General features: G+C 44.4%; 1 protein-coding gene across 4 annotated transcripts in view; it reads right to left on the bottom strand.

Annotated features, from left to right (window-relative positions):
* Nucleotides 1-26,601, bottom strand: part of ARHGEF26 (Rho guanine nucleotide exchange factor 26) — a 134,156-nt gene extending 107,555 nt beyond the window's left edge. The window contains exons 1-4 of one of the 4 annotated variants that reach the window (XM_017346853.4): nucleotides 26,464-26,601; nucleotides 24,891-26,035; nucleotides 23,237-23,276; nucleotides 18,583-18,728 (exon numbers count right to left, since the gene is read on the bottom strand). In XM_017346853.4, coding sequence (XP_017202342.3) covers nucleotides 18,583-18,728; nucleotides 23,237-23,276; nucleotides 24,891-25,982 — 1,278 coding nt within the window. In that variant the 5' untranslated portion in view covers nucleotides 25,983-26,035; nucleotides 26,464-26,601. Of the gene's footprint in view, nucleotides 1-18,582; nucleotides 18,729-23,236; nucleotides 23,277-24,045; nucleotides 24,131-24,608; nucleotides 24,684-24,890 lie in introns of those variants that run through there. The other 3 variants (XM_089332167.1, XM_089332169.1, XM_089332168.1) reach the window with 3 other exon arrangements.
* Between the last annotated feature and the right edge of the window lie 1,307 nt (nucleotides 26,602-27,908).

Genomic DNA, 27,908 nt, shown 5'->3' on the forward strand with positions numbered 1-27,908 from the left:
GTACGATTTATGGATTACAATGGCTTCCCCCCCATACCGTCCCTCCCACCCACAACCCTCCCCTTTCCCACTCCCTCTCCCCTTCCATTCACATCAAGATTCATTTTCAATTATCTTAATATACAGAAGATCAGCTTAGTATACATTAAGTAAGGATTTCAGCAGTTTGCTCCCACACAGAAACATAAAGTGAAAAATAATAGATGATTTTTTTTAAATGATGATGAAATCAGATCAGACCTATTGTCATGTTTAATCCCAGTGAGAGTCAAGTTGGGAGTTGATAATTTCTTTTTTTTTTTTTTTTTTTTGCAGAGGATCAGTTTAGTATGCATTAAGTAAAGATTTCAACAGTTTGCACCCCCATAGAAACACAAAGTGAAATATATTGTTTGAGTACTCGTTATAGCATTAAATCTCAATGCACAGCACATTAAGGACAGAGATCCTACATGAGGAGTAAGTGCACAGTGACTCCTGTTGAGTTAATGCCCTTTTTATTTTAAATTTTTTATTTAAGTTACACAAGTTTCATGTACTTCATATATACAGATTTAGGAACACAGTGATGCTTCCCATCCTACCCTCCCTCCTGCCCATGCTCCAATCCTTCCTCCTCCTCCCTCTCTCATTTCCACTCTTTTTACAAAGATCTATTTTTAGTTTACTTAATGATCATATAATTAACCCTACACTAAGTAAAAGAGTTCAACAAATACTATGAAGAGAAAAAACACTGTTACTCAACAGAAAAGACAAGGGCTGTAAACAATTATCAAATCTCAAAATGTCCATTTCACTCCAATATATCACATTTTAGGTACTCTATTAGTTACCTCGGATCAGAGAAAACATGATATCTACATGATATCTGCCTTTTTGGGACTGACTTATTTCACCATGTATAATGTTTTCCACTTGCGTCCAGTTTGTTACCAAAGACAGGACTTCATTTTTTTTTTTAACAGCTGAGTAGTACTCCATAATATCTTATCCAGTCAACAGCTGATAGACATCTGGTTGATCTTAGCTGTTGTGAATTCTGCTGCAACAAACAGCTGATTTCATTTCCTTTGGTAAATTCCCAGGAGTTAAATGGTTGCATCAGGTCTATATTCAGATTTCTGAGGTATCTCCATACTGTCTTCCACAGTGGCAGCATCAGTTTACATTTCCACCAACAGCGGAGGAGGGCACCTTTTCCCCCACATTCGTTGGTTGTTGATTTCTATATGAAAGCCATTCTAACCGGAGTGAGGTGAAACCTCATTGTGGTTTTGATTTGCATTTCCCTGATGGCTGGCGATCCCAAGAATTTTTTCAAGTGCCTGATGGATTAATGGCCTTTTAAAATAGGTCCAGAAAGAACCCCTCTCCCATTCCAGCACATGAAAACACAGCAAGAAGCACTGCCTACCAGCCAGAAAGCATCCTCTCAGAGTACAGCACCTGCTTTGATCTTGGACATCTCAGCCTCCAGAACTGTGAGAAAACAAATATTTCTTGCTTATAAAGCACCTGGTTTATGGAATTTTGTGCTGCCAGTGAACCTAAGGTACCTTGCAAGTCTGAGATTCTCAGGTCAATTTCCTTTAAATGAACAGACAGGCTTCAGCAAGTGACTTGCACACAGCACTTCACACACACTAGCACTAACCATTTTCTTTTATCTTTTTAAAGATTTATTTTATTTTATTTGGAAGTCAGAGTTACACAGAGAGAAGAGACAGGCAGAGAGAGAGAGAGAGAGAGAGAGAATCAATCTTCCATCCAGTGGTTCACTCCCCAATTGGCCACAATGGCTGGAGCTGCGCCAATCCCAAGCCGGGAGCCAGGAGCTTCTTCCGGGTCTCCCACATGGGTGCAAGGACCCAAGAACCTGGGCCATCCTCCACTGGTTTCCCAGGCCACAGCAGAGAGCTGGATCGGAAGTGGAGCAGCCAGGTCTCGAACCAGCACCCAAAGGATGCTGGTGCTTCAGGCCAGGGCGTTAACCCAATGCGCCACAGCGCCGGCCCTGCATAACCATTTTCACCTTAAAGAGAATGGTGTCAGGACATCCATGAACTCTGTGCAATCCACTTCCCTTGGCCTTTGTCGCCACTCACAGAAAGAGATTATAAGCCAAGTTCTCTAAGCCCCATACAGAGGCCTGATGTTGCTATTTACACAAAACTTATCTATGAGTAGGGCCAGGACTAATAGTACTAGTCTCATGCAGGTATTTGGTTACAGCAGTTAAGAAGACACGTGGAATTCCTACATCTCATATGGTTGGGTTTGAGTCCCAGCTCTGCTTCTGATTCCACCTTCTTGCTAATGCATACCATGGGAGGCAGCAGGTGATTGTGCAATTACTTGGGTCCTTGCACCCATGTGGGAGACCTAGACAGAATTCTGGGCTCCTGGTTTTAACCTGTTCCAACCTTAGCTATTGAGACATTTGGGGAGTGAACCAGCAAATGTGAGGTTGGTCTGTCTCTCTCTCTCCCCTCCCCACATCTTTCTCTTTGCCTTTCTAATAATTAAAATGCTAAATAAAACTTTGAAAAACATAGTGTCCCTGGGCTAATCAGATCATCATTTTCTGTGGGGTAAGTAGGGATATGTTCTCAAGTTCTCTGGTACTTGATATGGTTTACAGATAAGATGGGTATGTGTTCCTCCTATTTTTCCTACCAACTTGGGCAAACAGTTTGGGAGGCCTCCAAAAACATGACAAACATACACACACACACACACAATCCTAGAAATGTAATGAGTTAAAATTAAATCAGATATTTTAATCAAATTTTAATCAATTCTAAAGCATTAATTTATGCGGAATACCGACTGGAGCAAAGCCTTTACATTGCTGAAAAGCAGCTGGTTGGTTACTCCTGCTTCTTTTCTCAAAAAGCTCAAGTAGGAAGGGACACTGAAGCCCAGGACACAATCACTCACCAGTCCTTTCTTTTTCTTTTTTCACTTTGTAGGATTTGTTTATTTATTTGAAAGGTAGAATTACAGAGGCGGGGAGGGATAAATAGAGATATCTTCCATCTGCTGGTTCACTCCCCAGATGGACACAATGGCCAGGGCTGGGCCAGGCTGAATCTAGGAGCCAGGAGCTTCATTGGGGTCTCCCACATGAGTGTCAGGGACTCAAGTACTTGGTCCATCTTCTGCTGCTTTTCTTAGGCCATTAGCAGGGAGCTGGATCAGAAGTGAACAGCTGGGACTTGAACCAGTGCCCATGGGGGATGCAACCAAGGTAGTGACTTTACCAATTACACCAACACTGGCCCCTCCCTCATCCTTTCTACAGACTTGACATCACTCCAGTGGTCTGTGAGTTATGAGTGAGTTAGAGCTTTTTCATTGAACATACTTGTAGCAGCAATTTGAGAGTATATTTGAAGTTCCTAAAATGAAAATGCCAGGTCCAGAAATATTGTCTATAACTACACCCAATAAGCCCTGCCTTAGCCAAAGGTTTGGAGACATCATGTTACTGAAGCTGCGGCTGCCACAGAACATTAATTTCAACGGGTTCAGGATTCATGTAACCAAAGATCAGACAAATGAAGTCAAGATAAGGAACAGTGTCGCTGTCTATGGAGTGGCAGGTTAACACAGAGCGTTCTAATTTTCTTTTTCGAAGGGGAGATAGAAATACCACATGTTCTCTCTACTATGTGAAAGTTTAAAAAAGTCTAAGTGAATTTAGAATAGTGGTTACTAGAAGCTGGAAAGGAAAGGGAAGGGGCAATAGAGAGACGATGGATAATGGGTAGCAAGACACAACTGGACAGAAGGAGTAAATTCTATCCAGTGTCCCACAGCACAGTGAGGCAACTGCGGTTCCCAAGAACTGCAAGAGGGGAGCTGGTAGACTCCAAAGGTAAAGAGAAGGACGTGGAAAGGCTAATGACTTGCTTTGATCAATTAATACTTGTGCTGAAATGTCACACTGCACCCCAGAAAAAGTGCAAGTACTGCACGTGAATCAAGAATATTAATAAATAAAGAATAAAAGTTTTAGGAAGTGGCAGAAGCTTAAGGCCCATTTAATAAGATCATATGCTTAATTTAAAACTATGTGTCTAGCAGCATGCCGGTGCTGGACTTCTCAATTCACTTGCAAAGCTGATCTCCTCTCTGATCTACCATTAAGCTGAACTCCACAATCCTTAGCAGAGGTCTTATATCTCTACAAACTGCAAGCATGAGCCCCAGAGTGGGGCAATTCAAGGCCAGGCCTTGAAGCTTGAGCTCCCTGAAAAGCCAGAGTTCCTGAATGAACTCAGATTTTTTTCAACACATAATACACAGGTGAGGTTGAGACAATAAACTATAAACAGGTAACTAATGAAATGAACAAGGATAAACTTCTGTGCTTTGTATGATTTAGGAGGTGAAGTGTGCAGCCTTTCATCTGTAACCAGCCCTCACTAGCTACCTCTACCCATATCTATCTACCACATCTCACTGGTTCTTAATGTACTGCTCCAGTTACTACGGTTATCGATCTCTAACTACACACCAGGTACTGTTCTTCCCATTCATCTAAGCCTACTAATACCTGTGCGAGGAAGGGGGTCACAGTTCCCTGGTTCACAAACAGAAACCAGAGTCACAAAAGTTACATCATTCCACTAATGAGTGGTAAAACTGGGAATCCAACCCAGGCCTGGCTGCTTGTCCACAAAGCCTGAACTTGGAACCACGACTGCCATGGCACAAATTTTCTTTTAAAAAACGTTTGAGTTGTGATTTGCAGCTACTCTTCCCCTAAATTAAGTTCCTCGCCCTGGGGGCTCCAGAAACCACAGTGAAAGCTAGCTGTCAGCAGTAGGGCTCCCTGGTCATCTACTTTGTTGATTAGTCCTGACATTTCTCCCATTAATCAAATTCCTCTCTTTTGCTTGTGGCTGTCTCTAACCTGCATTCCCCAGCACGGACTATGGAGCCTGGTACTAAATTTATTCATTCTTTATGCCCAAATGAGCGAGAGATGTGCTTCTGCTATCTCTATCAGCCAGTAGGAGAGAAAACGAGGTCAATAAACCCAGAAAATCTAATGACACAGAAGTAGAAAGAGGATGATTTTAGGACAAAAGGACAATTCTTCACAATTATTTAATAAAACATTATAAATTTATTTAAATGGGTTATTTAATAAAATACTGAGGTGCGGACCACACTAATAGTGATTAACAGTAGAGGGGTTTGGGATAGTGGTGGAGTCCAAAGTCACTTTCAGTCCTCACTGGTATGTTTAACTTTTATGAGGACAATGTATTTGCATTACCCCTCTATTCAAAACAATTGCTTCAAAGAACGAATTTTCAACTTTAAATGCAAATACGTAATCAGTTAAAAGACTCAAACATCCACTTCTGGATGAAATAATGCACAGGCTTGAAGAGAGTGTGAAAGAAATTTTCAGGACAAAGGAAATTATCCGTAACATGGTTAAGAGAGAAAAACAGGTTACAACCAGTAAATGTAATGATATGAAAAGATATTTATAATATTTCTAAAAGAAAAAAGGTAGATGACAAAACAATAACTTGCTTAAAAGACAATCTATATACATGCTTTTAAATATGTATTATTTTATTTGACAAGCAGAGAGAAAAATAAAGAATTCTCATCTACTTTTTCACTCCCCAAATGTCCACAGCAGCCAGGGCTGCCCAGGCCAAAGCCAGGAGCCAGAACTCTATCCCAGACTCCCATGTGGGTGAGAGGGAGCCAAGTACTTAAGCCTTCACCTGCTGCCTCCTGCGATGCACATTAGCAGGAAGCTGGATCAGAAACAAAGATAATACTTGAACTCAGACACGCTAATATGGGATGCAGGCATTCCAAGCAGGTCTTAACTCCACTGTCAAACACCCACCCCTCTATAAATACATTTTCAAAAAGAAAAGGATCTGATCTGAAAAGTTAGACACCAAAATAACAATAGTGATTGAGTTAGGGGACAGAGTTCAACTAAATTTTTCCTTGCATCTATGGTATTTTCTGATTTTTTCTAATCACCATGTCTTGACTTTCTAAACAAAGCTACATTTTCAATAACAAAACTAACATCTCAATAAAGGAAAGAAAACAAGCAGGGCAGACACCAGTCACTGTAAGGATGCCAGTGATATCTGCATTTCTCTGTTTTTGCCCCAAAGGAAAGCCAGAGAAATGAGAGCGATCACTGGTAAAGAAAGGAAATAAAGACGCAAAGGTAAAAAGAGGCAATGAGAAAGAAAGATTTTAGTCAAGCCCAAAACAAGCAATGTCTTATGAAGCTGTGTTGAAAATGACTGATGACAGGTGAGAGACAGAGGAGGAGGAGACTGGGCCACAGTCAGTGTAACTGAGAATGACGCCCCTGACGCATAGTGAAGGTATGAGTCCAGAAGGGGTTGAGGAAGGCAGGAGTGTTCCAAGGCACTTCTCCATACAAATGATCACCTGTTAGTAAAGCTCGTGCCAACAGCTTAAGTGCTACTTTATTTTTATTTAGTATTTTTGTAAAGTGGCAGGTGGATAAAAACAAACTCCAAAACAATATCTTACTTGGAGCAACACTGACTGTGAAGTTAATTTCCAAGATTTGCAATAAAGAATGTAAGCTGAGCAAAGCCCATTTTGGAAACACAGGTAATAAAGTCAACTAATGTTTTACAATTGAAGCAAAAACCATACCATGGTTTTACTGCATGGGAACTGTCCTATCATACACAGATCTGAAAGACAGTCACAGAATGGCCAGCTTTCTCCTTCCATCAAATCTTACTTATGCCTTTTATACTTGAATCACTTTTTTAAAAAATAATTAATTTATTTGAAAGTCAGAGTTACGCAGAGAGAGAAGGAAAAGCAGAGATAGAGGGGTCTTCCATCCACTGATTCACTCCCCAGTTGGTCACAACGGCCTGAGCGGCGCCAATCCAAAGCCTGGAGCCAGGAGCTACTTCTGGGTCTCCCACACGGGTGCAGGGGCCCAAAGACTTGGCTCGTCCTCTACTGCTTTCCCAGGCCATAGCAGAGAGCTGGATTGGAAGTGGAGCAGCCTGGACTCAAACAGGTGCCCATATGAGATGCTGGCACTGCAGGCGGCAGCTTTACCTGCTAAGCCACAGCGCCGGCCGCTTGATTCACTTTTAATCCCACTCTTCTCCCTGTCTAGCCATTGTTTTGTAGCTATAGTTTTCCTGACCATCAGTGTACTCTATAATTTCTATGTCATTTCCTCTGGCCTTCTGTCCTACATTTACACACAAACATCATTTGTGCACTTCATTTCTACTGTCTTCTTCTTCTTTTTTAAGATTTATTTATTCATTTGTCAGGCAGAATTACAGAGAGGCAGAGGCAGAGAGAGAGGTCTTCCCTCCGCTGGTTCATTCCCCAGATGGCTGCAAGGGCCAGAGCTGCGCCAATCCGAATCCAGGAACCAGGAGCTTCCTCCAAGTCTCTCAACTTGAGTGCAGGGGCCCAAGCACTTGGGCCATCTTCTACTGTTTTCCCAGGCCATAGCAGGGAGCTGGATCGGAAGTGGAGCAGCCAGGACACAAACCGGCGCCCATATGGGATACCAACCTGCAGGAGGTGGCTTTACTGGCTATGCTACAGCGCCAGCCCCTCTATGTCTTCTAAATGAAGTTCTGAGTTCCTGGAGCAGAGTCTGGGTTTTAGACTTATTTTATTTTTCCCACCCACTAAAATGCAGTGGAATACTACAAAGGACTTTTGGAGACATTTTTCAAATAGTAGCTTATAAATTCTCAGTGAACGCAAAGCAAAATCAGGTAATCTTGGGGCCAGCATGGTGGTGTAGCAGACAAAGCCATATTCTGTGATGACAGCCCATGGGGTGCTAATTCAAGTCCCAATTGCTCCACTTCCAATCCAGCTCCCCGCTAATGGCCTGGGAAAAGCAGCAGAAGATGGCCCAAGTACTGTAACCCATGCTACCCATGTGGGACACTTAGATGAAGCTCCTAACACTTGGCTTTGGCCTGGCCCAGCCCAGGCTGTTGTGGCCATCAGGAAAGTGGATCAGCAGTCAGAAGTTCTCTCCCTCTCTGTAACTCTTTCAAGTAAATGAATAATTTTTTTTAAAAAGGCCCATCTTTTCATGGACTAATCATTATCTATTTAAATGTAACAAGAAAGAATAAAATAGAAAATAATTTTCTGCCTTGTACAACTTTTGTTTGAAACATATACATACACATTCAGACACATACGCACTAAATCACAAGGTAAGATGTATTTCTCATTAAGACCATGGCCTGAATGTCCAATCCATGATGCATACATCTGACCTAGACAAATTAGTCATGTCTTTTTTTTTTTATAAAGGTTTTATTTAATGAATACAAATTTCATAGGTACAGCTTTAGGAATATAGCAGTTCTTCCCCCCATACTTGCTCTTCCACCCCATCTCCTGTCCCACCTCCTGCTTCCTCTCCCATCCCAATCTTCATTAAGAGTCATTTTTAAATTATCTTTATATACAGAAGACCAATTCTATACTAAGTAAAGCTTGCAACAGTTTGCACCCACACAGACACACAAAGTATAAAGTACTGTTTGAAGACAAGTTTTATCATTAATTCTCATAGTATAACTCATTAAGGACAGAGGTCCTACATGGGGAGTAAATGCACAGTGACTCCTGTTGTTGATTTAACAACTGACACTCTTATTTATGATGTCAGTGACCACCGAGGCTCTAGTCATGAGCTGCCAAGGCTATGGAAGACTTTTGAGTCCACAAACTCTGTCAGTATTTAGACAGGGCCCTAAGCAAAATTAAAGTTCTCTCCTCCCTTCAGAGAAAAGTATATCCTTCTTTGATGTCCCATTCTTTCCACTGGGATCTCACTCACAGAGATCCTTCACGTAGACCATTTTTTGCCACTGTGTCTTGGCTTTCTATGCCTGAAATGCTCTTACGGACTTTTCAGCCAGATCCAAATGCCTTAAGGGCTGATTCTGAGGTCAGAGTGCTATTTAGGGCATTTGTCATTCTATGAGTGTGCTGTGTGGCCTTCTTCCCATGAGGATCATTCTCTCTTTTTAATTCTATCTATTTTGTTTTAATTTTTATTTGACACATAGAGCCACAGACAGTGAGATAGAGAGAGACAGAGAGAAAGGTCTTTCCTCCCTCAGTTCACTCCCCAAATGGCCACTACGACCAGTGCTGTGCCGATCCGAAGCCAGGAGCCAGGTGCCTCCTCCTGGTCTCCCCTGCGGGTACAGGGGCCCAAGGACTTGGGCCATCCTCCACTGCCCTCCTGGGCCACAGCAGAGAGCTGGACTGGAAGAGGAGCAACTGGGACTAGAACCCAGTGCCCATATGGGATGCCGGTGCCACAGGTGGAGAATTAACCTAGTGAGCCACGGCACTGGCCCCAATTCTATCTATTGTTTTTACCAGACACTTGGTCTTATGTATTTGATCCCTTTAACAATTAATACTATCTATATGAGCAGTTATATACTTATTTTGATCACTTTAACATGTAAGATGGCATTAACACCACCCAGCTTTATGGGAATTGGAGTCCCATGGCAAGATTTTAGCTTTACCCTTTGGGGTAAGTCAGTGGGAATGTGTGCCGAACTGTACAACTCCTCCCTCTTTTATTTCCACTCTTATTTTTACTGGGATCTATTTTCAATTGGATTTAAACATCTATGAATAATTCAGTGTTAAGTAAAGAGTTCAACCAATAGTATTAAGCAGAAAAAGAAAATAGTAAAAAAATAAAATAAACTATTTCTTGACAGTCAAGACAAGAGCCATGTCTTAATAATCCTACAGAGCCCAAAAGAAAAGCTGTTCTACTCATAGCTTCATACCCAGAGTGGCTGTGGTTTGTACCATAATTGATCATAGAGGTCAAAGCTCACTGTAAGAGAGCTAACCAGGCAAACAGCCAAATGACAATGCTCGTTTAAGTGATCTGTTAAGTGGGGGACAAGAATCTGAGCTAACACAAACTTGTCACTGAACAAACTAACCTGCCTAGTTCTATATGGAAACTGAAAGGACATGAGGATGGGACAGGGCCATGCCAGGTTATATCAAGCCAACGTTACAAGAACTCAGACATTCTGCATATGCAGGAGCTGTTGGGAGAAAGGACAGGCATTGTGAGAATGAGCCAATTCATGAGAAGAGAGACAACAGGCTGAGTCATGTCACTGGCAGAGCACCACAAGGAAATGTGGTTCTACCTCTTCGAGAGCCCTGGGCACATGCAGGTATTACCTGAAGATTCAGTTCCAGGAACGTGAAGGCTCAACTGAAACAGCAGTAGCAGGGTCACCTAACATCCCACAGTACTGGTTACTTTGACATAAAATAGAAAATTGGTACATTTCCTCACAGTATCATCACAAGGACTTCACGAGCTATATATGAAATCACCTAGCACAACCCTGCCACATAATAAATTCTCTACCAATATCTGGTAAATAATTGAACTGCATGTCAACTGATCGATGCTGCAATGACCAATGGCAGTTACCCTGCAGGTCAGCCATTGCACTGACTGCTCATACTGAGACTTTGGACCCATGTGAATGTCAGGGCTCCCTGTTGCTCAGCTGAGCAGGCCACAACCACATGCCTTAGCACACCACTAACAGAAGCAGGGTTTCTTGCACCCAAAGTAGAAACTGCTCTATTATTATATTATTGTCGTTGAATGGGTGGCAGAATTTATATCCTACATCGAAATAGGAAATAATCTGTAATTTTTGTACTGAAGATAAGATCTCCTCCTGCAGAATCTCTCCACTAACTTTACAGTTATATATCTTCAAATAATAGAAATATAGGTAGTAAACAGCTTACTAATCTTAAGACATTGTCATCCACACTAATCATCTGGAAAAATCAGCAGACTCTGAGTCATCTGAATAAATCTACAAACTTTAGTAACAAACTTTTAAAGACTACTTCCATACTTCCAGAATCAACAGTGACTTTGACTGTGACACTACTCACCAGTCATGCTGGAGAATGAGTACTATGTGGACACGGTCCTGAGAAACAGTCCCATCACAGGACTGAGGGAGGAGAACCCACAAAAGGACACCTTCAGGTCAAGGAAATACAAATGAAGCCTCAACCCAAAGCTCAATATTACAGAGCCCTTCCCTGTAATTACCCAGAACCCCTGAGATTCATCTTCTTCTAATACACTATATTACTACAGATTTCTGTTGAACTTGAATGTGTCTATGTGCCTTCCCCATAGAAATACCTACTGAAGAGAAAGGTGTGATTTAATCAGGTTTCACAGTAAGCAACAGCTTGGATGTCACCTGAGTATACAATGTATTTCAGGCACAGGACTGATGACATTCCAAGTGAGTGGAGATCACAGACGAGGTCCCACTGAACCTAGGGCCCTTCCAATTCACAGAAATCAGAAAAGTAAGGAGGAATCCACAAAGATGAAGAAGCCTCAGTTTGGGTAGCTGTGTGGTACAGCAGGTAAGTGTCCGCTTGGGGTGGCAGGCCTGCATCCCTATTAAAGCTCCTGGCTTGAGTCTGGGTCTGAGTCTCTCTGCTTCTGCTCTAGGTTCCTGCTAATGTGCAGCCTCGAAGGTGGTAGGTGGTTGTTCAAGTAGCTGGGTCGCAACACCCCCACAGGAGATCTGGATTGAGTTCCTGTCTCCCGGCTTTGCCCTGGACATGCTCTGGCTGTTGTGGGCACTTGGGGAGTGAACCGAAGTGTAGATGATCGTTCCCTGTCTCTCTCTTTCTGTCTCTCTTCCTTTCAAATAAAATGAGGAGCTGGTGCTGTGGTATAGAAGGTTAAGCCTCCGTCTGCACTGCCAACATCCCATATGGGTGCCAGTTCGAGTCCCAGCTGCTCCGTTTCCTATCCAGCTACCTGCTAACAGCCTGGGAAAGTAGTAGAAGATGGCCCAAGTACTTGGGTCCCTGCAACCACATGGGAGACTCAGAAGAAGTTCCTGAATCCTGGTTTTGGATGGGCCCAGCTCCAGCCATTGCGGTCATCTGGGGAACAAACCAGTGGACAGAAGACTTCTCTCTCTGTCTCTCCCTCTGTCAGTAACTCTGCTTCTCAAATAAAAAATAAATATTTTTTAAATGAAAATAAATAACTTTAAAAATGAAAAAGGTACCTTAGCTGTGCTAGCCTTATTTCAAATTCTCTTACCCACCATACCCTCAAGGGTCCATGCACATGATGTTCTCTCTGCCTAGGACTCCCCCCAACCTCTCCTGCTCCCCAGCTTTGCTCAGCCGCTGATCTGGACAGATGGCAGCTCATGTCACTCACTGCACCTGACACATTCCTTCAACAAACAGCACTTTGCCCAGCAGGTGCTCTTCCCCATGGGATCTCACAGGAGCATCAACACGTCCTGCCTAGCTTTACCTCAGCTGTAACTATGCATTTATGTGCGGGGTCACTTGATATACCACTGAGGGTATGGGTGAGGACATGAAAGCAAGGTGGACAGCTGGCCCCGCAGCTCAATACGCTAATCCTCCGCCTTGCGGTGCCAGCATTCCAGGTTCTAGTCCCAGTCGGGGCACCAGATTCTGTCCCGGTTGCCCCTCTTCCAGGCCAGCTCTCTGCTGTGGCCAGGGAGTGCTTGGGCCCTGCACCCCATGGGAGACCAGGAGAAGCACCTGGCTCCTGCCATCGGATCAGCGCGGTGCGCCAGCTGCAGCGCGCCAGCTGTGGTAGCCATTGGAGGGTGAACCAACGGCAAAGGAAGACCTTTCTCTCTGTCTATCTCTCTCACTGTCCACTCTGCCTGTCAAAAAAAAAAAAAAAGCAAGGTGGAGTCTGTTCTTACCATTGACAGTGCCCAGCACAAGGCCACAACGGGAGCAGGCCCTAGATAAAAGACTTGATGAGTAAAGAAATCATTCATCAACCTTTCCCACTGATTTTATATTCAATGAAAGAATGCCTTCTCTGTCTGGGTCCCAGATCTAGGCTTCTGATTGAAACATCTCTTTTCATAGTTATCATCACAATTAAATAACCCTGTGTTCATCTCCTCCCACTGTCTTAGGAACACCTGTCTCTTCTGGTCTCTGCCTCCCCCAGGGGACATGGCACACACCCACCCTGTTCCCACATCTATTGTTCTTTCAGGAGAACCAATAACATAAACATAGGCACTAGTATCAACACATTACCCCGTTGCCCCAAAGTACTCGGCTCCCAACAGAGTACTTTCCTTCTCGATTTCTGTACCTTCCAGGGGACATAGAAAGTTCCAACATTCCTGCAACTCAGATAAAGAGTAGCTTCTTAAAGCTTTTATTAATTTACTTATTTGAAAAGCAAAGAGGGAGTGGAGAAAGAAAACTTAAAGAGAGATATGCCATTTGCTGATTTATTCCCAAAAGACTTGCAACAGCAGGGCTACAAATTCCAAAAAGTCTCCCAAAGGGAAACTGTGTGCCTTAAGAGCTGAGCTGGTTCTGGAACCAGCATCTGAGATCCAGATTCTGGAGCTCCCATTATACCATTTGTCACAACAAGCACGGTTCAGCAGATACTTTAATGAAAATATAAGAACTAGCCCCTCAATGAAGACTTCAGCATTTTTTAACCAACCGAAGAAACACTCAAATGATTTCAGATCACTGATAAGGCACACGCCAGCAAGCACACGGAAGAGAACAGTAGGAGGATGACTATATTAGGTGTGGAAACTATGCCAGTGGACGCCTGTGTCCGCCTCTGGAGCTTGGACTCCCTTTTCAAAGGTACCTGGCATTTCAAGGTGATGGAAATTACACAAACACGCCCCATGGCAAATAAACGGGGTCAGGGCACGGCCAGAGAGGGTGGCTGGCTGTGGCGCTGTCACTGCACTTAACAAAGCAAACACTGGTTTTGCAACAGTCATTTCTCAGTGCATGCACAGTATGTAATACTGGAAGGGGGAGGAGACGGTGTGCTGTGATCTCAAAGAAGAACAATAAATACTTCCAGGATCCTACTGAAGAACGAACCTCAGCGAAGGGGTTAAGTGCTGGCTTTGCAGCCAGGACTCAGCTGGCTACACATCTGGCACTAACTATAACAAGCACCCTGTTCTGTCCCTGACTAATACAATCAATATTTTTTTCGAAACCGATAAGCTTTTCCCAGAGATCCAAGAACTGCTGGCTCAGTCCTCACGCTGCTGCTTTAGGTGAGTCACTGTGTGGCTTGCTCATGTGTGGTAGGATCCATATCTCTGGGCATACTTCAGGATAATCAACTTCAGAGATCAAAAAATGACTTTTCAAGTTCAAAACCCCAAATCCCTTCCACTTACAACCAACTCAAAATCGCAAATCATAACCACATAAATGATTTCAGATGCATTCACACTCTCAAAGTCATGAAGAGCAGCACACAGGTATAGTCCACGGAGTAAGAAATCTTGTTCTTTCAGTTAAGAATAGGTCTGTCTACTTAGACAAATCCATGAAGAATAAGCCTGTCTCCATCTTACGTGATTACACAGTTCTGCCTGCTTTCCTGACTGTAACAGAACGTCACTTCATCACTGCTAAATACATTCACCATTAATTCACTTTAATCCCACAGTGAAAGTTTGTGGCAGCCTAAGTGTTCATTATTCAGTTGTGACCCAATTAGATGCCTCTCCTCCGTAGGTCCAACCATCCCTTATTCCTAGATGACCACAGCACTACAGTTAAACCTGTCCCAGTGTTGTACATGGGGAATGACCTGTCACCTATGTAGTTGAGCACTACCCTACTAACACTGTCCAGTAAAACCAAAGGAGACATAAAAACAAATACACTCAGACAAATCACACCGCAGACAGAAGGCGTCAGTGTTATGAAACAACTGTCAATTACTACACATTGCTGCATTTCCAATGGAGTCAGTGGCATACTGAATGCTTCTTACTGTCAACTGATAAGGAGAGTTTCATCACGCCAGAAGGCAGGCAGGTGTGTGCCACAAAGATAAAAGATTTCTAGCACACACATGCACTCACAAACTCCCTTGCTAAGCAGAGAATGAAGGCATATGTCAAACTGAGACCCAGCCAGAAAACCCCTGGTCCTACTCTCTGGTACCAGGACTTACTCCTTTTTTTATATAAGATTTATTTTATTTTTATTTTATTTATTTTGAAAGAGTCACAGAGAGCGGTAGAGACAGAGAGAGAGAAGTCTTCCCTCCGCTGGTTCACTCCTCAGATGGCTACAACAACCGGAGCTGCACTGATCCAAAGCCAGGACCCAGAGCTTCTTCCAAGTCTCCCATGCAGGCGCAGGGGGACCAAGGACCTGGGTCATCTTCCACCGCTTTCCCAGGCCACAGCAGAGAGCTGGATCAGAAGATAAACAGCCAGGACTAAAACCAGTGCCCATATAGGATGCCGGTGTTTCAGGCCTGGGCATTAACCCGCTGCGCCACAGTGCCAGCCCCAACCAGGGCTTATTCTTGAAAAGGTTTTAAGTGGCACATGCAAGATTGGGCTACCCTACTAACTTGATTTATTAAAAGTTAAGCATGGAAAGATGATGAGAAAAAGAAATTAAAAGCAGACCTCTCTTAAGATCTGCCTGAAATGCTGCAACTCCCCCACAAGCAAGGATCAGGGCACTGGGTCAGAGAAATGGAGGTGCTGATGTCTTATGAGACACATCGTGACATAGCTAATAATTCACACTGCCTCCTCTTAGGGTAAAACTGCAACTTTGACATTTACTAGTGGATAGGCTTATAAAATGGCAATAGCTGCTTCAGATGCTAAAAACATGCACTTTCCTAAAAAGTCAGAGATGGCTGTTATCTTTCTAGTGGATAGAAAAACCCCTATGGGAAGGACAGAATGATCTCCAGAATAGTGATTACCTCTGGGGAGGCAAGAAGGACAAAAGCACAGGAAAGGAGGGGGTGGTAGTCAGATCAGATAGATCTGAAAAAAAACAGACTGAAACACGTATGTTAAAATGTTAGCATTTGGGCAGGAAGGGGGGGCACTGGTACAGTGATTAAGTGTCACTTAGGACACTGCACACCACATCAGAGTACCTATGTTCAAGTCCCAGCTCTGTTTCCAATGTCAGTTTCCTGCTTACGCACACCTTGGAAGGTAGCAGGTGATGGCTCAATTCATTGGGCTTCTGCCATCCATGTAGGAGACCCAGACCCAGTTCTGGAACTCTTGTTTGTAACCTGGCCCAGTCCCAGCTGTTATGAGCACTTGGGGAGTGAACCATCCATCAGATAGAAAATTTCTGTCTGTCCCTTGTCTCTTTTCCAATGAGAATAAACTCTTTAAAAAAGAATGAAATGTAAACAATTATCATTTAAGTGAAAACCAGACACAAAGGCACAAAGAAAATGCAGGACAGGGCCTAAGCAATGCTAAGTGGCAAAGTCCAATCATGCTGCTTTGATTAAATATAATTGCCAAGCAACACAATAAATATACACAAGCCTCCTGGGAACACTCAAGTCCAAGATAACGCACACTACAGCTGGAACTCACTTTATAGCTTTACATTCTGACAGTCCTTTCGTATCAATCTTGTTAACGAAAGACCTATATCAATACCTTTGTATTTGCCAAATAAAATGCAAGCCCTTATTTGAAGCTGCACTGGAAGATGTACTGTGTTATGTAAGGACATGTGCATTTGTTCCTCTAAATGAAGCCAAACTCCAGGAGGCCTAAATATGGCAGCCTGATTTTTAGTGCTAAAGCTAAGCTGGATCAGAGTGTAACTGACAAAGAAGTCCACATTTCTGTCGAGCATTCAATGATCAACAGCAGGACTTAGGCCTGTGCTAACAAATGCAGCTGCTGCCACAGAGAAAGCTCAAAAAAATTCACAGCCTTGTTCTCCCAGAGCCTCCAACAAACAGCCCATTCCAACAACTGAATCAACAGAATGACAGCGTTTTAGAGCTGGTCTCTATTGCTCTTGCTATCAGTTTTAACAACTGTCTATCTTAGGCGCCTATATATCTTGAGAGCATTAGATGCAGGCCACCTACAAAAAGCACACTTTTATCATAGAAGCTGCAAACTGTCAGAACAGAGACCAAGTTGCTCCCAGATACTTTGTTGGATTTACACAGCCTTTTGTTAAAACATGAATTAGAATAATACTCATAAAAGAATGGAGGTTCTCTTTCCTGAGTATCAGAGGTCCTGGCAACACTGAGCCCTTCAACCTACCTGGTTTGAGTAAAGCAGCAGTTGCTCAATGTATACAAGGCCTGTGCACCACACTTCTCACCATTCCCTAAGCTCTGTGTGCACAGCATCAGCAACTCACACTACTGTAACCTACGGCATAGCACTAACGGTGTCATGCCATGAAGGCACTGAAAATAAATAGATTCCTCTTCTAACTAAATTAGGGGGCGGAGGGGAGACAGGGAAGAAGGGCTTGGTTTCTAAAACATTTTAAAGAGGGGAGGTAGAGCCTGAACCCAAAGCCGTCCCTCACCACTAACATACACACATTTCCAGGATCCTGACGGTATGTTGCCAACATATACAATTCCCTTACTTACACTGGTGGGTTCTCAAGATACCTGAGATTCCTGACTCTGAACAGCATTCATTGTGGCCTAAGAAGGAATAAGCTCTGCTCTGATATTATTTAAGGACTCATGCAGGTATACCAGCTTGTTTTGATGCAATGCTCCTACTATCCAAGTCAGCCGTGGGAATTTCTTTCAACTTGCTAAAGCATCAGATACTCACAAATTTTGTGCCCAAACGCTTATCATGAAAACCAAACATCACACTGTAATATTTTGGAAGCTGAAGGAAAGAAAATCATGGCTAAACAAAAATGCTGATGTAGAAAGGAGAAATTACTCTTAATTACTCTTCAGTAAGAAGTTATAAGTATCAGATATAAGCACTCAAAAGATGCAGAGGGAGGTGGATGGGAATACCACTCATCAATCAGTTTCAAGAAAAAAATAAACACATCTATACCAAATAAAATATCGGAGAAAGAACTACAACAAGCCCCCTCTTGTGCATGGATGCATGAGTATAGGTATACAAACATATATGCATATAGGACAGAGCTTCAGGAAGCTCATGCAAGGTGCTATTATGAAAAAACTTGCATAGATTTGAAAGTTTTTGTGCACTAAAATAAACTTATCTATTAATTCCACCTTCCCACAAATTTTCTGAAGTATCCTCACATATGTATATACCGCCATATTTTGATACAGTTTACAATACATTAAGTTACCACTAAAAATACAGTTATTTTAAAAATAAATAAAGAATTATAGTATGCTAAATAGGAAGAGTTTACAGAGCCCATACTACATGAGTTTCAAGGTACTTTATCAAAATCTGATTTGCCCAATCAGAACTGTCAAAGTTCACATTCTCAGGAGTGCCTGCAGGGTTTCAAGCAACAATTCACCATCTAAAAGGAAGAGCGCTTCTCTGCAAGGTTACAGATTCAGCATCAGATAACATGGAAGCCACATCCATGGTAAATTTCCAAAAGCTAGTTTTTATCCTCCCACAGACAGAAAAGAGGGTAAACACTCACCGCAGAGAGCTGGCTCCATGTGGATCTCAGAGGCTTATGGTGAATCACAATTTTCTCATCCGACTTCTGCTCTTTGGGCTCTGACTCTTCATCAGAGTCAATGTCAAGTGCTTTTTCTTTGTAGTTTTGATACAGGACTGCATTTTCTGCAATAAAACAAGCCCTGATGATCACTAATTGTCCTCAATCAACATGCAATTTATTATAAAGTGCTTCCATACTTACACAATATTTTGTCTCCAGTTTAATAAACTATGGACAAAGGGACAAATGGATTTTGTCACTGAAAAATAATTGCAGAAAAGTGACATTCTCACTCACACAGTTCTGCCCCAACCTCATCTGCAGGGCAAGGGAGGCACCTTCTATGACATGCCGACGGAAGCAATGTTTCTGTCTTTATTCACCACTCATGAAGGACAGGCAGGTCTCTTAAATCACTGGTTTTTAGAATAAACTGGATTTATTCCCTACCTTTCCTTCAAGACCTTGAAGGAACTGACTTGAATTTAACAAACATTTATTGCACATCTAGGAGGTGTCAAGTTCTAATAGTAAAATAGAAAACAAAAGGCACCTCCCCTGCTTTCATGAGTGAACAATGTAATTCAGAAAAACAAAGTCACTCCTACATGTATCTATTGCTTCAACTGATGACAAGAAAATAGCTGCTAGATGCCAGCAACTGCTATGGGAACACAGAAAAGAAAAAAATCTCAGTGTTCAAGGAGGTGACTTTAAGTGAGAAATTACCAAAAATAAATAAGTAAATCTTATATATTTCAGGTATTGGTAAATGTCATTGAGAAAAATAAACAGAGAAAGGGAGTGGAAAGTGCTGGAAAGAAGGTATGCAGATATTAAATAGGACGGTTTAGCAAAGCAGAACCAAGGTGACACTGAAGGAAGGAAAGGAAAGAGGTAAGAAAGCCAGCCACCGGTAGTTAGATAAAAAGCATCTCATTGAGGGAACAGCTGGTTCCAGGGCCCTGGAGTAGAAGACTGGTTTGAGTATATGAACAAGCAGAACCCAGAAGGCCTGTGTGGAGTACTGTGAGGAAAGAGCAAAAATATATGAGGGTACAAAAGTTCATGGGAAAAATGGAAATAACAGGTCAGCTTATTAAGGTGCAAACATATACCTAGAAACTACAGGACTGCCATACAGGTGTTCTGAGAAGAGAGTGTCAGCAGGGTGTGATCTTGTCTAGGGGTCAGGGAAATGTCAATGAGGAAAATTTAAGATCTGAAAGTTAAGGAGTTGCCGAGCTAAAGGAAAAAGTATTTGCCAAAGCCCTGAGGCAAGGGGAAGCATCATACCTTCTAAGAACAAAGGAAGGTCAGTGTGGCTGGAGCTTGGGTGTGCTTAGCGGCCACAGAGAGCAAGGTGGGTTAGAGAGATGAGCAGACTCTCCAAATCAGGGAGACCACATTAAGAACTGGGTTTTTCACTGCGTTTTACAGAAGGAGGCTTATTCACGCTGTAATGATTATATTTTATCCTAAATGCAATGGGAATTCACTGAGAAGAGATTTCCTGAGATTGAAGAGCAAAACTGTGTGACTACATGGGAGGCAAATTAGGATGCTACTGGGGTGGCCAAAGAAAGGTGACTGGGTCTTAGGCCATGTGACATAGTGACTGGTGAAAGACTGCATACGGGGACAGAGAGAAGGAAGGGTGAAGGATTCTTCCTAGGCTTCAGGTACCACAGTTGGAAAGCAGGAGACAGGAACACATGAGGAAATTCAGGTCTAGTGTGGAGGATTATCAGACTGATTTGGGACATACTGAATTTGAAATGCCTTGCCTATCTACTAGGCAAGCAAACATTTGCCTCTTGTCTTACCAACCAGAGATAGTTCTGTTTGCACCACAGCTAACATGGAATCTATGCAAGATTGTACTGATCTCTGATTGTTCTGCAGTAAAACTGAGTTTCCCCCAGTCTTTAAACTGCTTTGTGTTTGGCACCAAGTACAGGCGTAACATTGGTATGATTTTTCATTCATTCTCCTAACAAGGTAGACAGCCGTATTATTAGTCTCATTTCCCATATGACGAAACTGGGGCTCACTGAGGTTCAGGCTCTCGCTCAGTGTCACTTAACTGGTAAGTAGAAGCAGTAAAACAGGAAGCCAGGTCTGCCTGGCTCCAAGATCATGAGTGCTCACCACACAGTTACACTGCTTCCTGAGTGACTGCTATGGCTTGAATATTAGTTTTGATATCTCCAGAAGATCTGTGTATGAAAGGTTTGGTCCTGGCCGGCACCACAGCTCAATAGGCTAATCCTCCGCCTTGCGGCGCCGGCACACCAGGTTCTAATCCTGGTCAGGGCGCCGGATTCTGTCCCAGTTGCCCCTCTTCCAGGCCAGCTCTCTGCTGTGGCCTGGGAATGCAGTGGAGGATGGCCCAGGTGCTTGGGCCCTGCACCCCATGGGAGACAAGGATAAGCACCTGGCTCCTGCCATTGGATCAGCGCCGTGCGCTGGCCACAGCGCGCCGGCTGCAGCGGCCATTGGAGGGTGAACCAATGGCAAAGGAAGACCTTTCTCTCTGTCTCTTTCTCTCACTGTCCACTCTGCCTGTCAAAAAATAAAGAAAGGAAGGAAGGAAGGAAGGAAGGAAGGGAGGGAGGGAGGGAGGGAGGGAGGGAGGGAGGGAAAGGTTTGGTCCTAAAAGTTTTATGTTAATGTTATGCATGAATATTTTTAACGGGCAGAAATCAAATCCAATTATAGTGTCTGATGGTAAGTTCTTTGATTTTAATTTTTATTTATTTGAAACGCCAAGAGAAACAACAGGGAGATAATCCTTCTGCTGTTTTTTTTCCCCAAATAGAGCCTAAAACTCAGTTCAAGTTTCCCACATCACTGGCAGGAGCTACTTGAGCTACCAGCTGCTGTCTCCCAGGATGAGCATTAGCAAGAAACTGGAATTGGAAGCAAAGCTAGGACTCAGGCCCAGGTACTCAGATGGGATACAGGCAGTCTAAGTGAAGTTTTAACCAATGAACCAAATGCCCATCCCTAAGTACAGCCTTTAGAAACTGTTTAGACTGGATTCGGTTCTGGAGGTGCCATGATTAAAATATGGTGGCTTTACAAGGAGGCCACACTGACATAGGTGGCAAGTGTGCTCCCAGTCTCTTTGCTCTTGGACTCACCATGTGATCCTTCCTCTGTACATGCCTTGCCTTCGTCGTCCTCCTGCCTTACCAGATGCCAAGCCAGTGAGGTCCACCTGATCTTGAATTCCAAAACTGTGAACCCAAATATGCCTCTTTCCTTCTTAAGCAGCTTCTCTTAGGTATTTATAGTGACAAAAAAGCTAACTAATGCAGGCATATTCTTGTTAGTCATTAAATGTAAGAATCATTCATTCCTGATGTATATATTTATATTTGTAAAAAAAAAACACTCTATATCATATTTGAGAAGAGGGAAGAGAGAATACACAGAAAGTTACATAGTAAAAAAAAAAAAAAAAAAGAACACAAAACTAGCTCAAATAAAGGTTTGCTCTCTGACTTTTAAAAATCTCCAAAACCTTAACCCTCTGAAGCAAAGGTCACAGAATCAATGTCAAGTTCTAGGAGGTGCAAAGCATCTCCCTAAGAAGGCATCAAGTTGAGGTCATCTTTAGTGCACGTTGAGAGTAGTATAAAGGAAGCAAAAGGAATGAAGAGCCAGATCTCTGACCTAGCACTGTCTATGTTATTAGCCATGTGGCAGTGGACAAGTTACTACACCTCTCAGAGCTTCTGGTTTCCTCCATTGCCAAAATTACAGAGATGAACTTATTCTAACCAGTTAAAATACTATTTCTAGGTTTCTTCCCCATGTCCAGTGGTTTCCTGAGATTAGTACAATGATAACCCAAGGTTATCTAACTGTTGAGTGGTTTTACTTACAGAGGAGCAGTGCTTCTTTATTCTTCAAAGGTTGGAAAATCTTAGCATTGCACAGCATGACGGAAAGCAAGTACACCCACTGCCACCAGGAACCTCCAGCCCTTAGAGGATGCAGCTGGGACTGCTCCCGCGAACTCTTGGCTGACACTTGAGCCATCTATTTTCAGAATGTCTACTAATCTGATTAGGGTTTGAACACCTGGGGGAAGCTGTTTTTGTTTTTGAGAGCCTTAACAAAAATATTATATGGCTTACAAACTCTTAAGAATATGTTTCTGTCACCCAGGAAAGTTATAATTCCCCAAAGGAAACATAAGTCAGAAATTATAATAAAATGTGGAAATATGAGGAAAAGAAATTCAAAGGAAATACAACCTAAGGAACCATGACTTAAGATCTAAAGGACAAACTCTAAGAATTATTAACTAAAAATCTAGGGCCTACGCTTTCTTCTCCACTTTTTGAGAAAAGACTGGGATGGAGCCCAAGCAGAGAAGAATTAAAAATCCCAGGACACTGACAAGTTATCAGCTTATTGAAAATTCTATGAACTTTATTCACTGTTGGTATTATTAGATGACAATTTAGCTTAGCACAGAGCTTTGCACTGTATAATTTGGGCAAAACTTGGACTTATTTCTCATTTTAAGTGTTTTTGTTACTGCATTTGGATTTCAACTTATAATTGATATTCCACATTGAAACAGCAATAAAAGTCTGGAAAATTACATGCTTACCTTCCCCATCAAATGTTCCTTGTCCTTTCAGCATTTTTTTCTAAGAGACAAGCAAAAAATTTAAAAAAGAGGAAAAAGCAAAGCAAATTATGCATGAATGAGCCAAACAGAAAATACATCTATTTTAAGTAAAAGTACTTTTTCTATTGTTCCATTCATTAGATTTCCAAAACCACAACACAGTAGATACACACAGCAGCTCACTCCTATGACCACCACAATTCATTGAAACAGTGAAATAAAATATAAATGTCCCCCACAACCTGTCAAAACAGATTGAAAGTCCTCAAATGACCAGCCACTCAATTCATTTTACTACTTACGATTCACCATCACTGTTACACTGAATGTTGCTATACTTGCAGAGTTGGAAAAAAAGACACGTAAAACATTCTATAATGTCTTTTAAGATCATACACTCTAAAACAAAACAGGCTTGCTTGTGTATTACACATGTGACATTTATATAGACTGGTTCCAGTTCTCTGATTAATCAAGAAAAAATGTGGCTGCCAAAAGGAATCTCGGCCCTATTACTGAGATCTGCCTTGTTTCTGGGGAAGGCAGTACATACTCTCAAATATCGCTTTCTAGTTTTCCGTAATTCTTTATGTTCTGTTTGACAGTATTTCAGAAAGTGCAGCTCCTAGGCCTGTATCAGGTAGCAATTTCTCACAGCTGAACCTATCCTGAAATTCTGGTCCAACAATGTGTTAAATGCACTGAAAGACAACTAGGTATAAAAATGGAAATGAAATACAGAGGCCATGATGACAGGAATAAGTGACAAAACAGATGAAAAACTCTACCTTTTGGGATTCTAGTGATTGATTTTAAAATTAACACTGCCTGACATCACCTGTGTGATCACCACTTAAAAAAACAACTCCATGGGGGCCAGCAGCCAGTGCTGTGGCATAATGGGCTGGGCCACCTTTGCCTGCAGCACTGGCATCCTATGTGGGCCTGGATCCAGCTCCCTGCTGGTGGACTGGAAACAGTGAGGGATGACCCAAGTCCTTGGGCCCCTGCTCCCATGTGGGAGACCAGGAGGAAGCTCCTGGCTCCTGCTTTCCGATTATCAGCTCCAGCTGCTGTGGCCATTTGGGGAGTAAACCAGCGGGTGGAGGACTTCTATCTCTGGCTCTCCCTGTCTGTGGCTCTGCCTCTCAAATAAATAAATAAATCTTTAAATAAAAAAAAAAAAAAGCTCCACAATGACCACAATGAAAGCAGAATATCATCAACAGGCTCAAAGGGGAATCAGCATTATCCTGAATTATCATCAGCTGTGGTACTATTACCCAGACTGACCCTTCCAAACAAAGGCCAGAAAAACTGACCAACACAGTGCAGACCCAGCCTCAGATACCTGCAGTAAAAGTGCTCAGGGCTGATGCAGCCAATCCTTCACTTGCCATAATTTTTGTCTTTTGTCCTGCAAATTTAGCTGGAACTTAGAAAGCTAAAAGTGATAGGAGTTTCTCTTCCTCCCACAAAGCTGTGGATAAGCCACAGAATGTTCCAGGTGTGCACATCCAACGCAGAACTAAAACAACGACACCTGGTTTCCTCTGTGTTCCTTCCCACTCTGAAGACATTCACTCTAGGCTCTGCAAACGGCAACGCCACACGCTTGCTTGCCCACTCTTACCTTTATCCTGCCCAGGCTGGAAAACTTCTCCTTGTCTTCCATCACTGCCTTCAGAACAGGCTGGGACATTCTGTTCTTCTTCTTCGAGCTGGTAGGGCTGTCAAAGTCACAGCCACTGACCACGGCCCTGCGGTAGGAGGTGGACCGCAAGCCCCTGCGCAGGGACCCCGGGCTGTCCAGATCGTTGTCCAGCTCGCCCTCCTCCCCTGCAGAGCCCAGGGGCACTCCGAGACCCTCGACCATGCTGCGCACCTTGAGCAGTCTCTTGTGGGGCTCCACATTCTGACTGTTGGATTTACTTAGTTTAATTTCCGAGGCCAGGCTCTTCGGAATGATCTGCTGCTTGCCCACTTTGAGGGCGGCAGGGCTGTTTGTACTCAAGATCACCGCAGGGTTCTCCGGGAGCTCGTTCTCCTTGGAGGGCAGCCTTTGCAGGGGCAGTTTTTGTTCTGAAGACATTTTCTGGGGAGCAGGAGAGTGTCTCGAGGGTCCCCGATCGGAGTCTTGAGCGATCTGACCGAGCTGCGCACCCAAGCCAGGGGAGTCCTTATTAGGCGCAAGGCCATTTGTGGTGGACGAAAGCACCGGGCTGGCAGTCAGTCGGGCCGGGTTCTCCTCTGGGCTGCAGGGGGCGGACGCATTAGGAGTCCGCGGGGAGCACGGCGACGGCGGCGGCGGCGGCGGCACAGGCGAGGTCACCGTGCCATTCGCCGGGGATTTCGCGGAGCCGCCCGACGGCGCGTCGGGCACCTCGGGTGACTTGGGCCGCCGGAGTCGAGGAGAGGCAGCCCTGTACTCCGGGGTGACGGTCCGACCGTTGACCACAGCCCTCCGATGCGCGCACAGGAGCAGCGGGCTCCTCTGGAGCGTCCTGCCATCGGAGGCGGCGGGCACCAGGGCGGGAGTCTGCGCCGCGGGGAGAGTCCCTCGGTCCTCCACCGGGAAATCGGTAATCAGCAACCCGCTGGGGCTCTGATAGGACTGGGGCCTCGGCTTGCTCCGGCCCAGCAACTGGGGCTGGGGGGTCGACCGCCTCCGCCACAAAGGGGTTATACTGTTGCTAGAAAAATCCACTTCGCTCTCGCCGTCCATAGCGGGGAGCCTCCGGGTTAGCCCCAGGGGGAACAGTACTCACCAAGTCTGGCCTAAAGAGGAAAGAAGTTGTGTAATGTGGGCTCCAGACGAGCCGGCACGTCTCACACACCCGCGCGCTCGGAGCTTGGCGGTCACGCTGCGGTTGCGCGGGACGCGACTTGCGGCACTTACACGCCCTTTCTCGGGCAGAAACCGCCGCCACAGCGGTGCGCGGTCCTGGGTAGCAATCTGGGGTGCTGCTCGGGCCGAGGCTTCCAGTCACCTCCGCGCCCCCTCCTGGGTCCGGAGACCACCCGCGCGGCTAGAGCCCGCCACCAAGTCGCGGGTGCAAGCCAGCCGACGCACAAGAAGCTTGGGACGAGTTCAGCTTTCTTGAGAAACTCGCCGCGGAACGTTCCCCTCCGCCTCCATCCAGCCGCCCGCCCCCATAGTGGGCCCCCCCAAGCGCTCCAACTGCCGGGCTCCCAGTCAGATTTACCTTCCCGGGCTTGCAGAGCCCGGGGCCGAGAGGCGCCCACCAACCCGTGGGTGGCCCGGGTTCCGGACCGAAACGCCGCGGCAACAATCTCAGGAGATCATTGCTGCCGACGCCGGCGCTAGCCCTGCCCCCCAAGACTCGCCACGCCTCTGGCCTCGGCCACGCCCCCGGACTGGGCCCAGCCGGGACCCGCCTCTGTCGCGGCCCGGGGCGCGCCGCGGTCTCACCGCCCCACGTGCCGGAGTCCGCTCGTGTGCGTAGAACGGAGGCGCGCACCTGAGCGGAGTGCCGGGCTCTGGGGCTCCGGAGCTCCGGGAAGGGAGCTGCGGGCGCGCGGGGTCCTGGTAGGGAGCGCTGCGTGGGAAGGGGCTTGGGAGCCCTGGTGTGACGCAGTTTACGGAGCCCGGAGCCCCGACTGTCTGGAGTGTTGAAGCTGCACGCGCAGCTGAGTAAGTTTGTGAACCTCGAGAGCGTGACCGCGGAGCTCCAACACAGAGAGCCGTACCTTTCTCAATATTGAGCTGGGATGAGAAAAACGGATAGTCTTGCCTTCCTAAAATGCCTTATTCTGGGGGCAGGATTGCCTTTTTAAACCTAGAGTGTTTCCCAATATATATGTACGCTAGCGGCTGTGCGGAGAACTGGGTGGCTAAGAAACAGGAGGGAGGAAGTGTTCATTGAATTTTCTTTGGACTTTGTACGTTTTGAACCTTGAAAGCGATCTATTGAAAATAAGCTCAGTGCTGGGTCTGGAGCTGTGTCGCCTGGAGTTCCAAAAGTCCTACAGAGAACCAAAATAATAAATAAGTACATATATACATGCATACTTATATAAATACATACATAAAATTTTTAAAAAAATAAGCTGCTGCCTGTGCATAGAATAAAATTGAAAATCCATAGTATGGCTCAAGAGGACCCGCGCCGTCCTATCCCTTTAAATGCAGTGAGCTCCAGGGTCTCCTGGCTCACCATTCTTTGGTCACACCCACTTAAAGTTTGACAGCCTCAGAACCTTCCCTTATGTTCCTTGTTGACCTTCTGACTTCTCACCTTCTGACTTCCTGTCGACTCCTGAATTAGATCACTGCCTCATTTATTTACTTTGCCAGCCACCTGTTCTCTTGTCCAAAGATGCAAGTCTGTGTGTGTGTGTGTGTGTGTGTGTGTGTGTGTGTGTGTGTTTATTAGCTGTTCTTCTTTACACTTTAATGTGCAGGAGGGCAGGACCCTGCGTGTTTCCCCTGCTTATTCCAGGCACGTAGTGAACGCTTAATAAATAATCTGAATGAGTGAATGAATGAATGAGAGGTATGAAGTGAGAACAGTGGCGTTCAGTTGCCAAACAGAAAGTTGGTTTTGTCCTGGCCAGCCTCCTACCCTGTAAAAAATAATGAGGCAAACTTGAGAAGAAAGTGGTTTTAGACCAAAAGGTATGCGTAAGT

This window comes from Oryctolagus cuniculus, chromosome 4 (assembly GCF_051225735.1).
Source record: "Oryctolagus cuniculus isolate XC-2025 breed Fujian yellow rabbit chromosome 4, ASM5122573v1, whole genome shotgun sequence".
NCBI lineage: Eukaryota > Metazoa > Chordata > Mammalia > Lagomorpha > Leporidae > Oryctolagus > Oryctolagus cuniculus.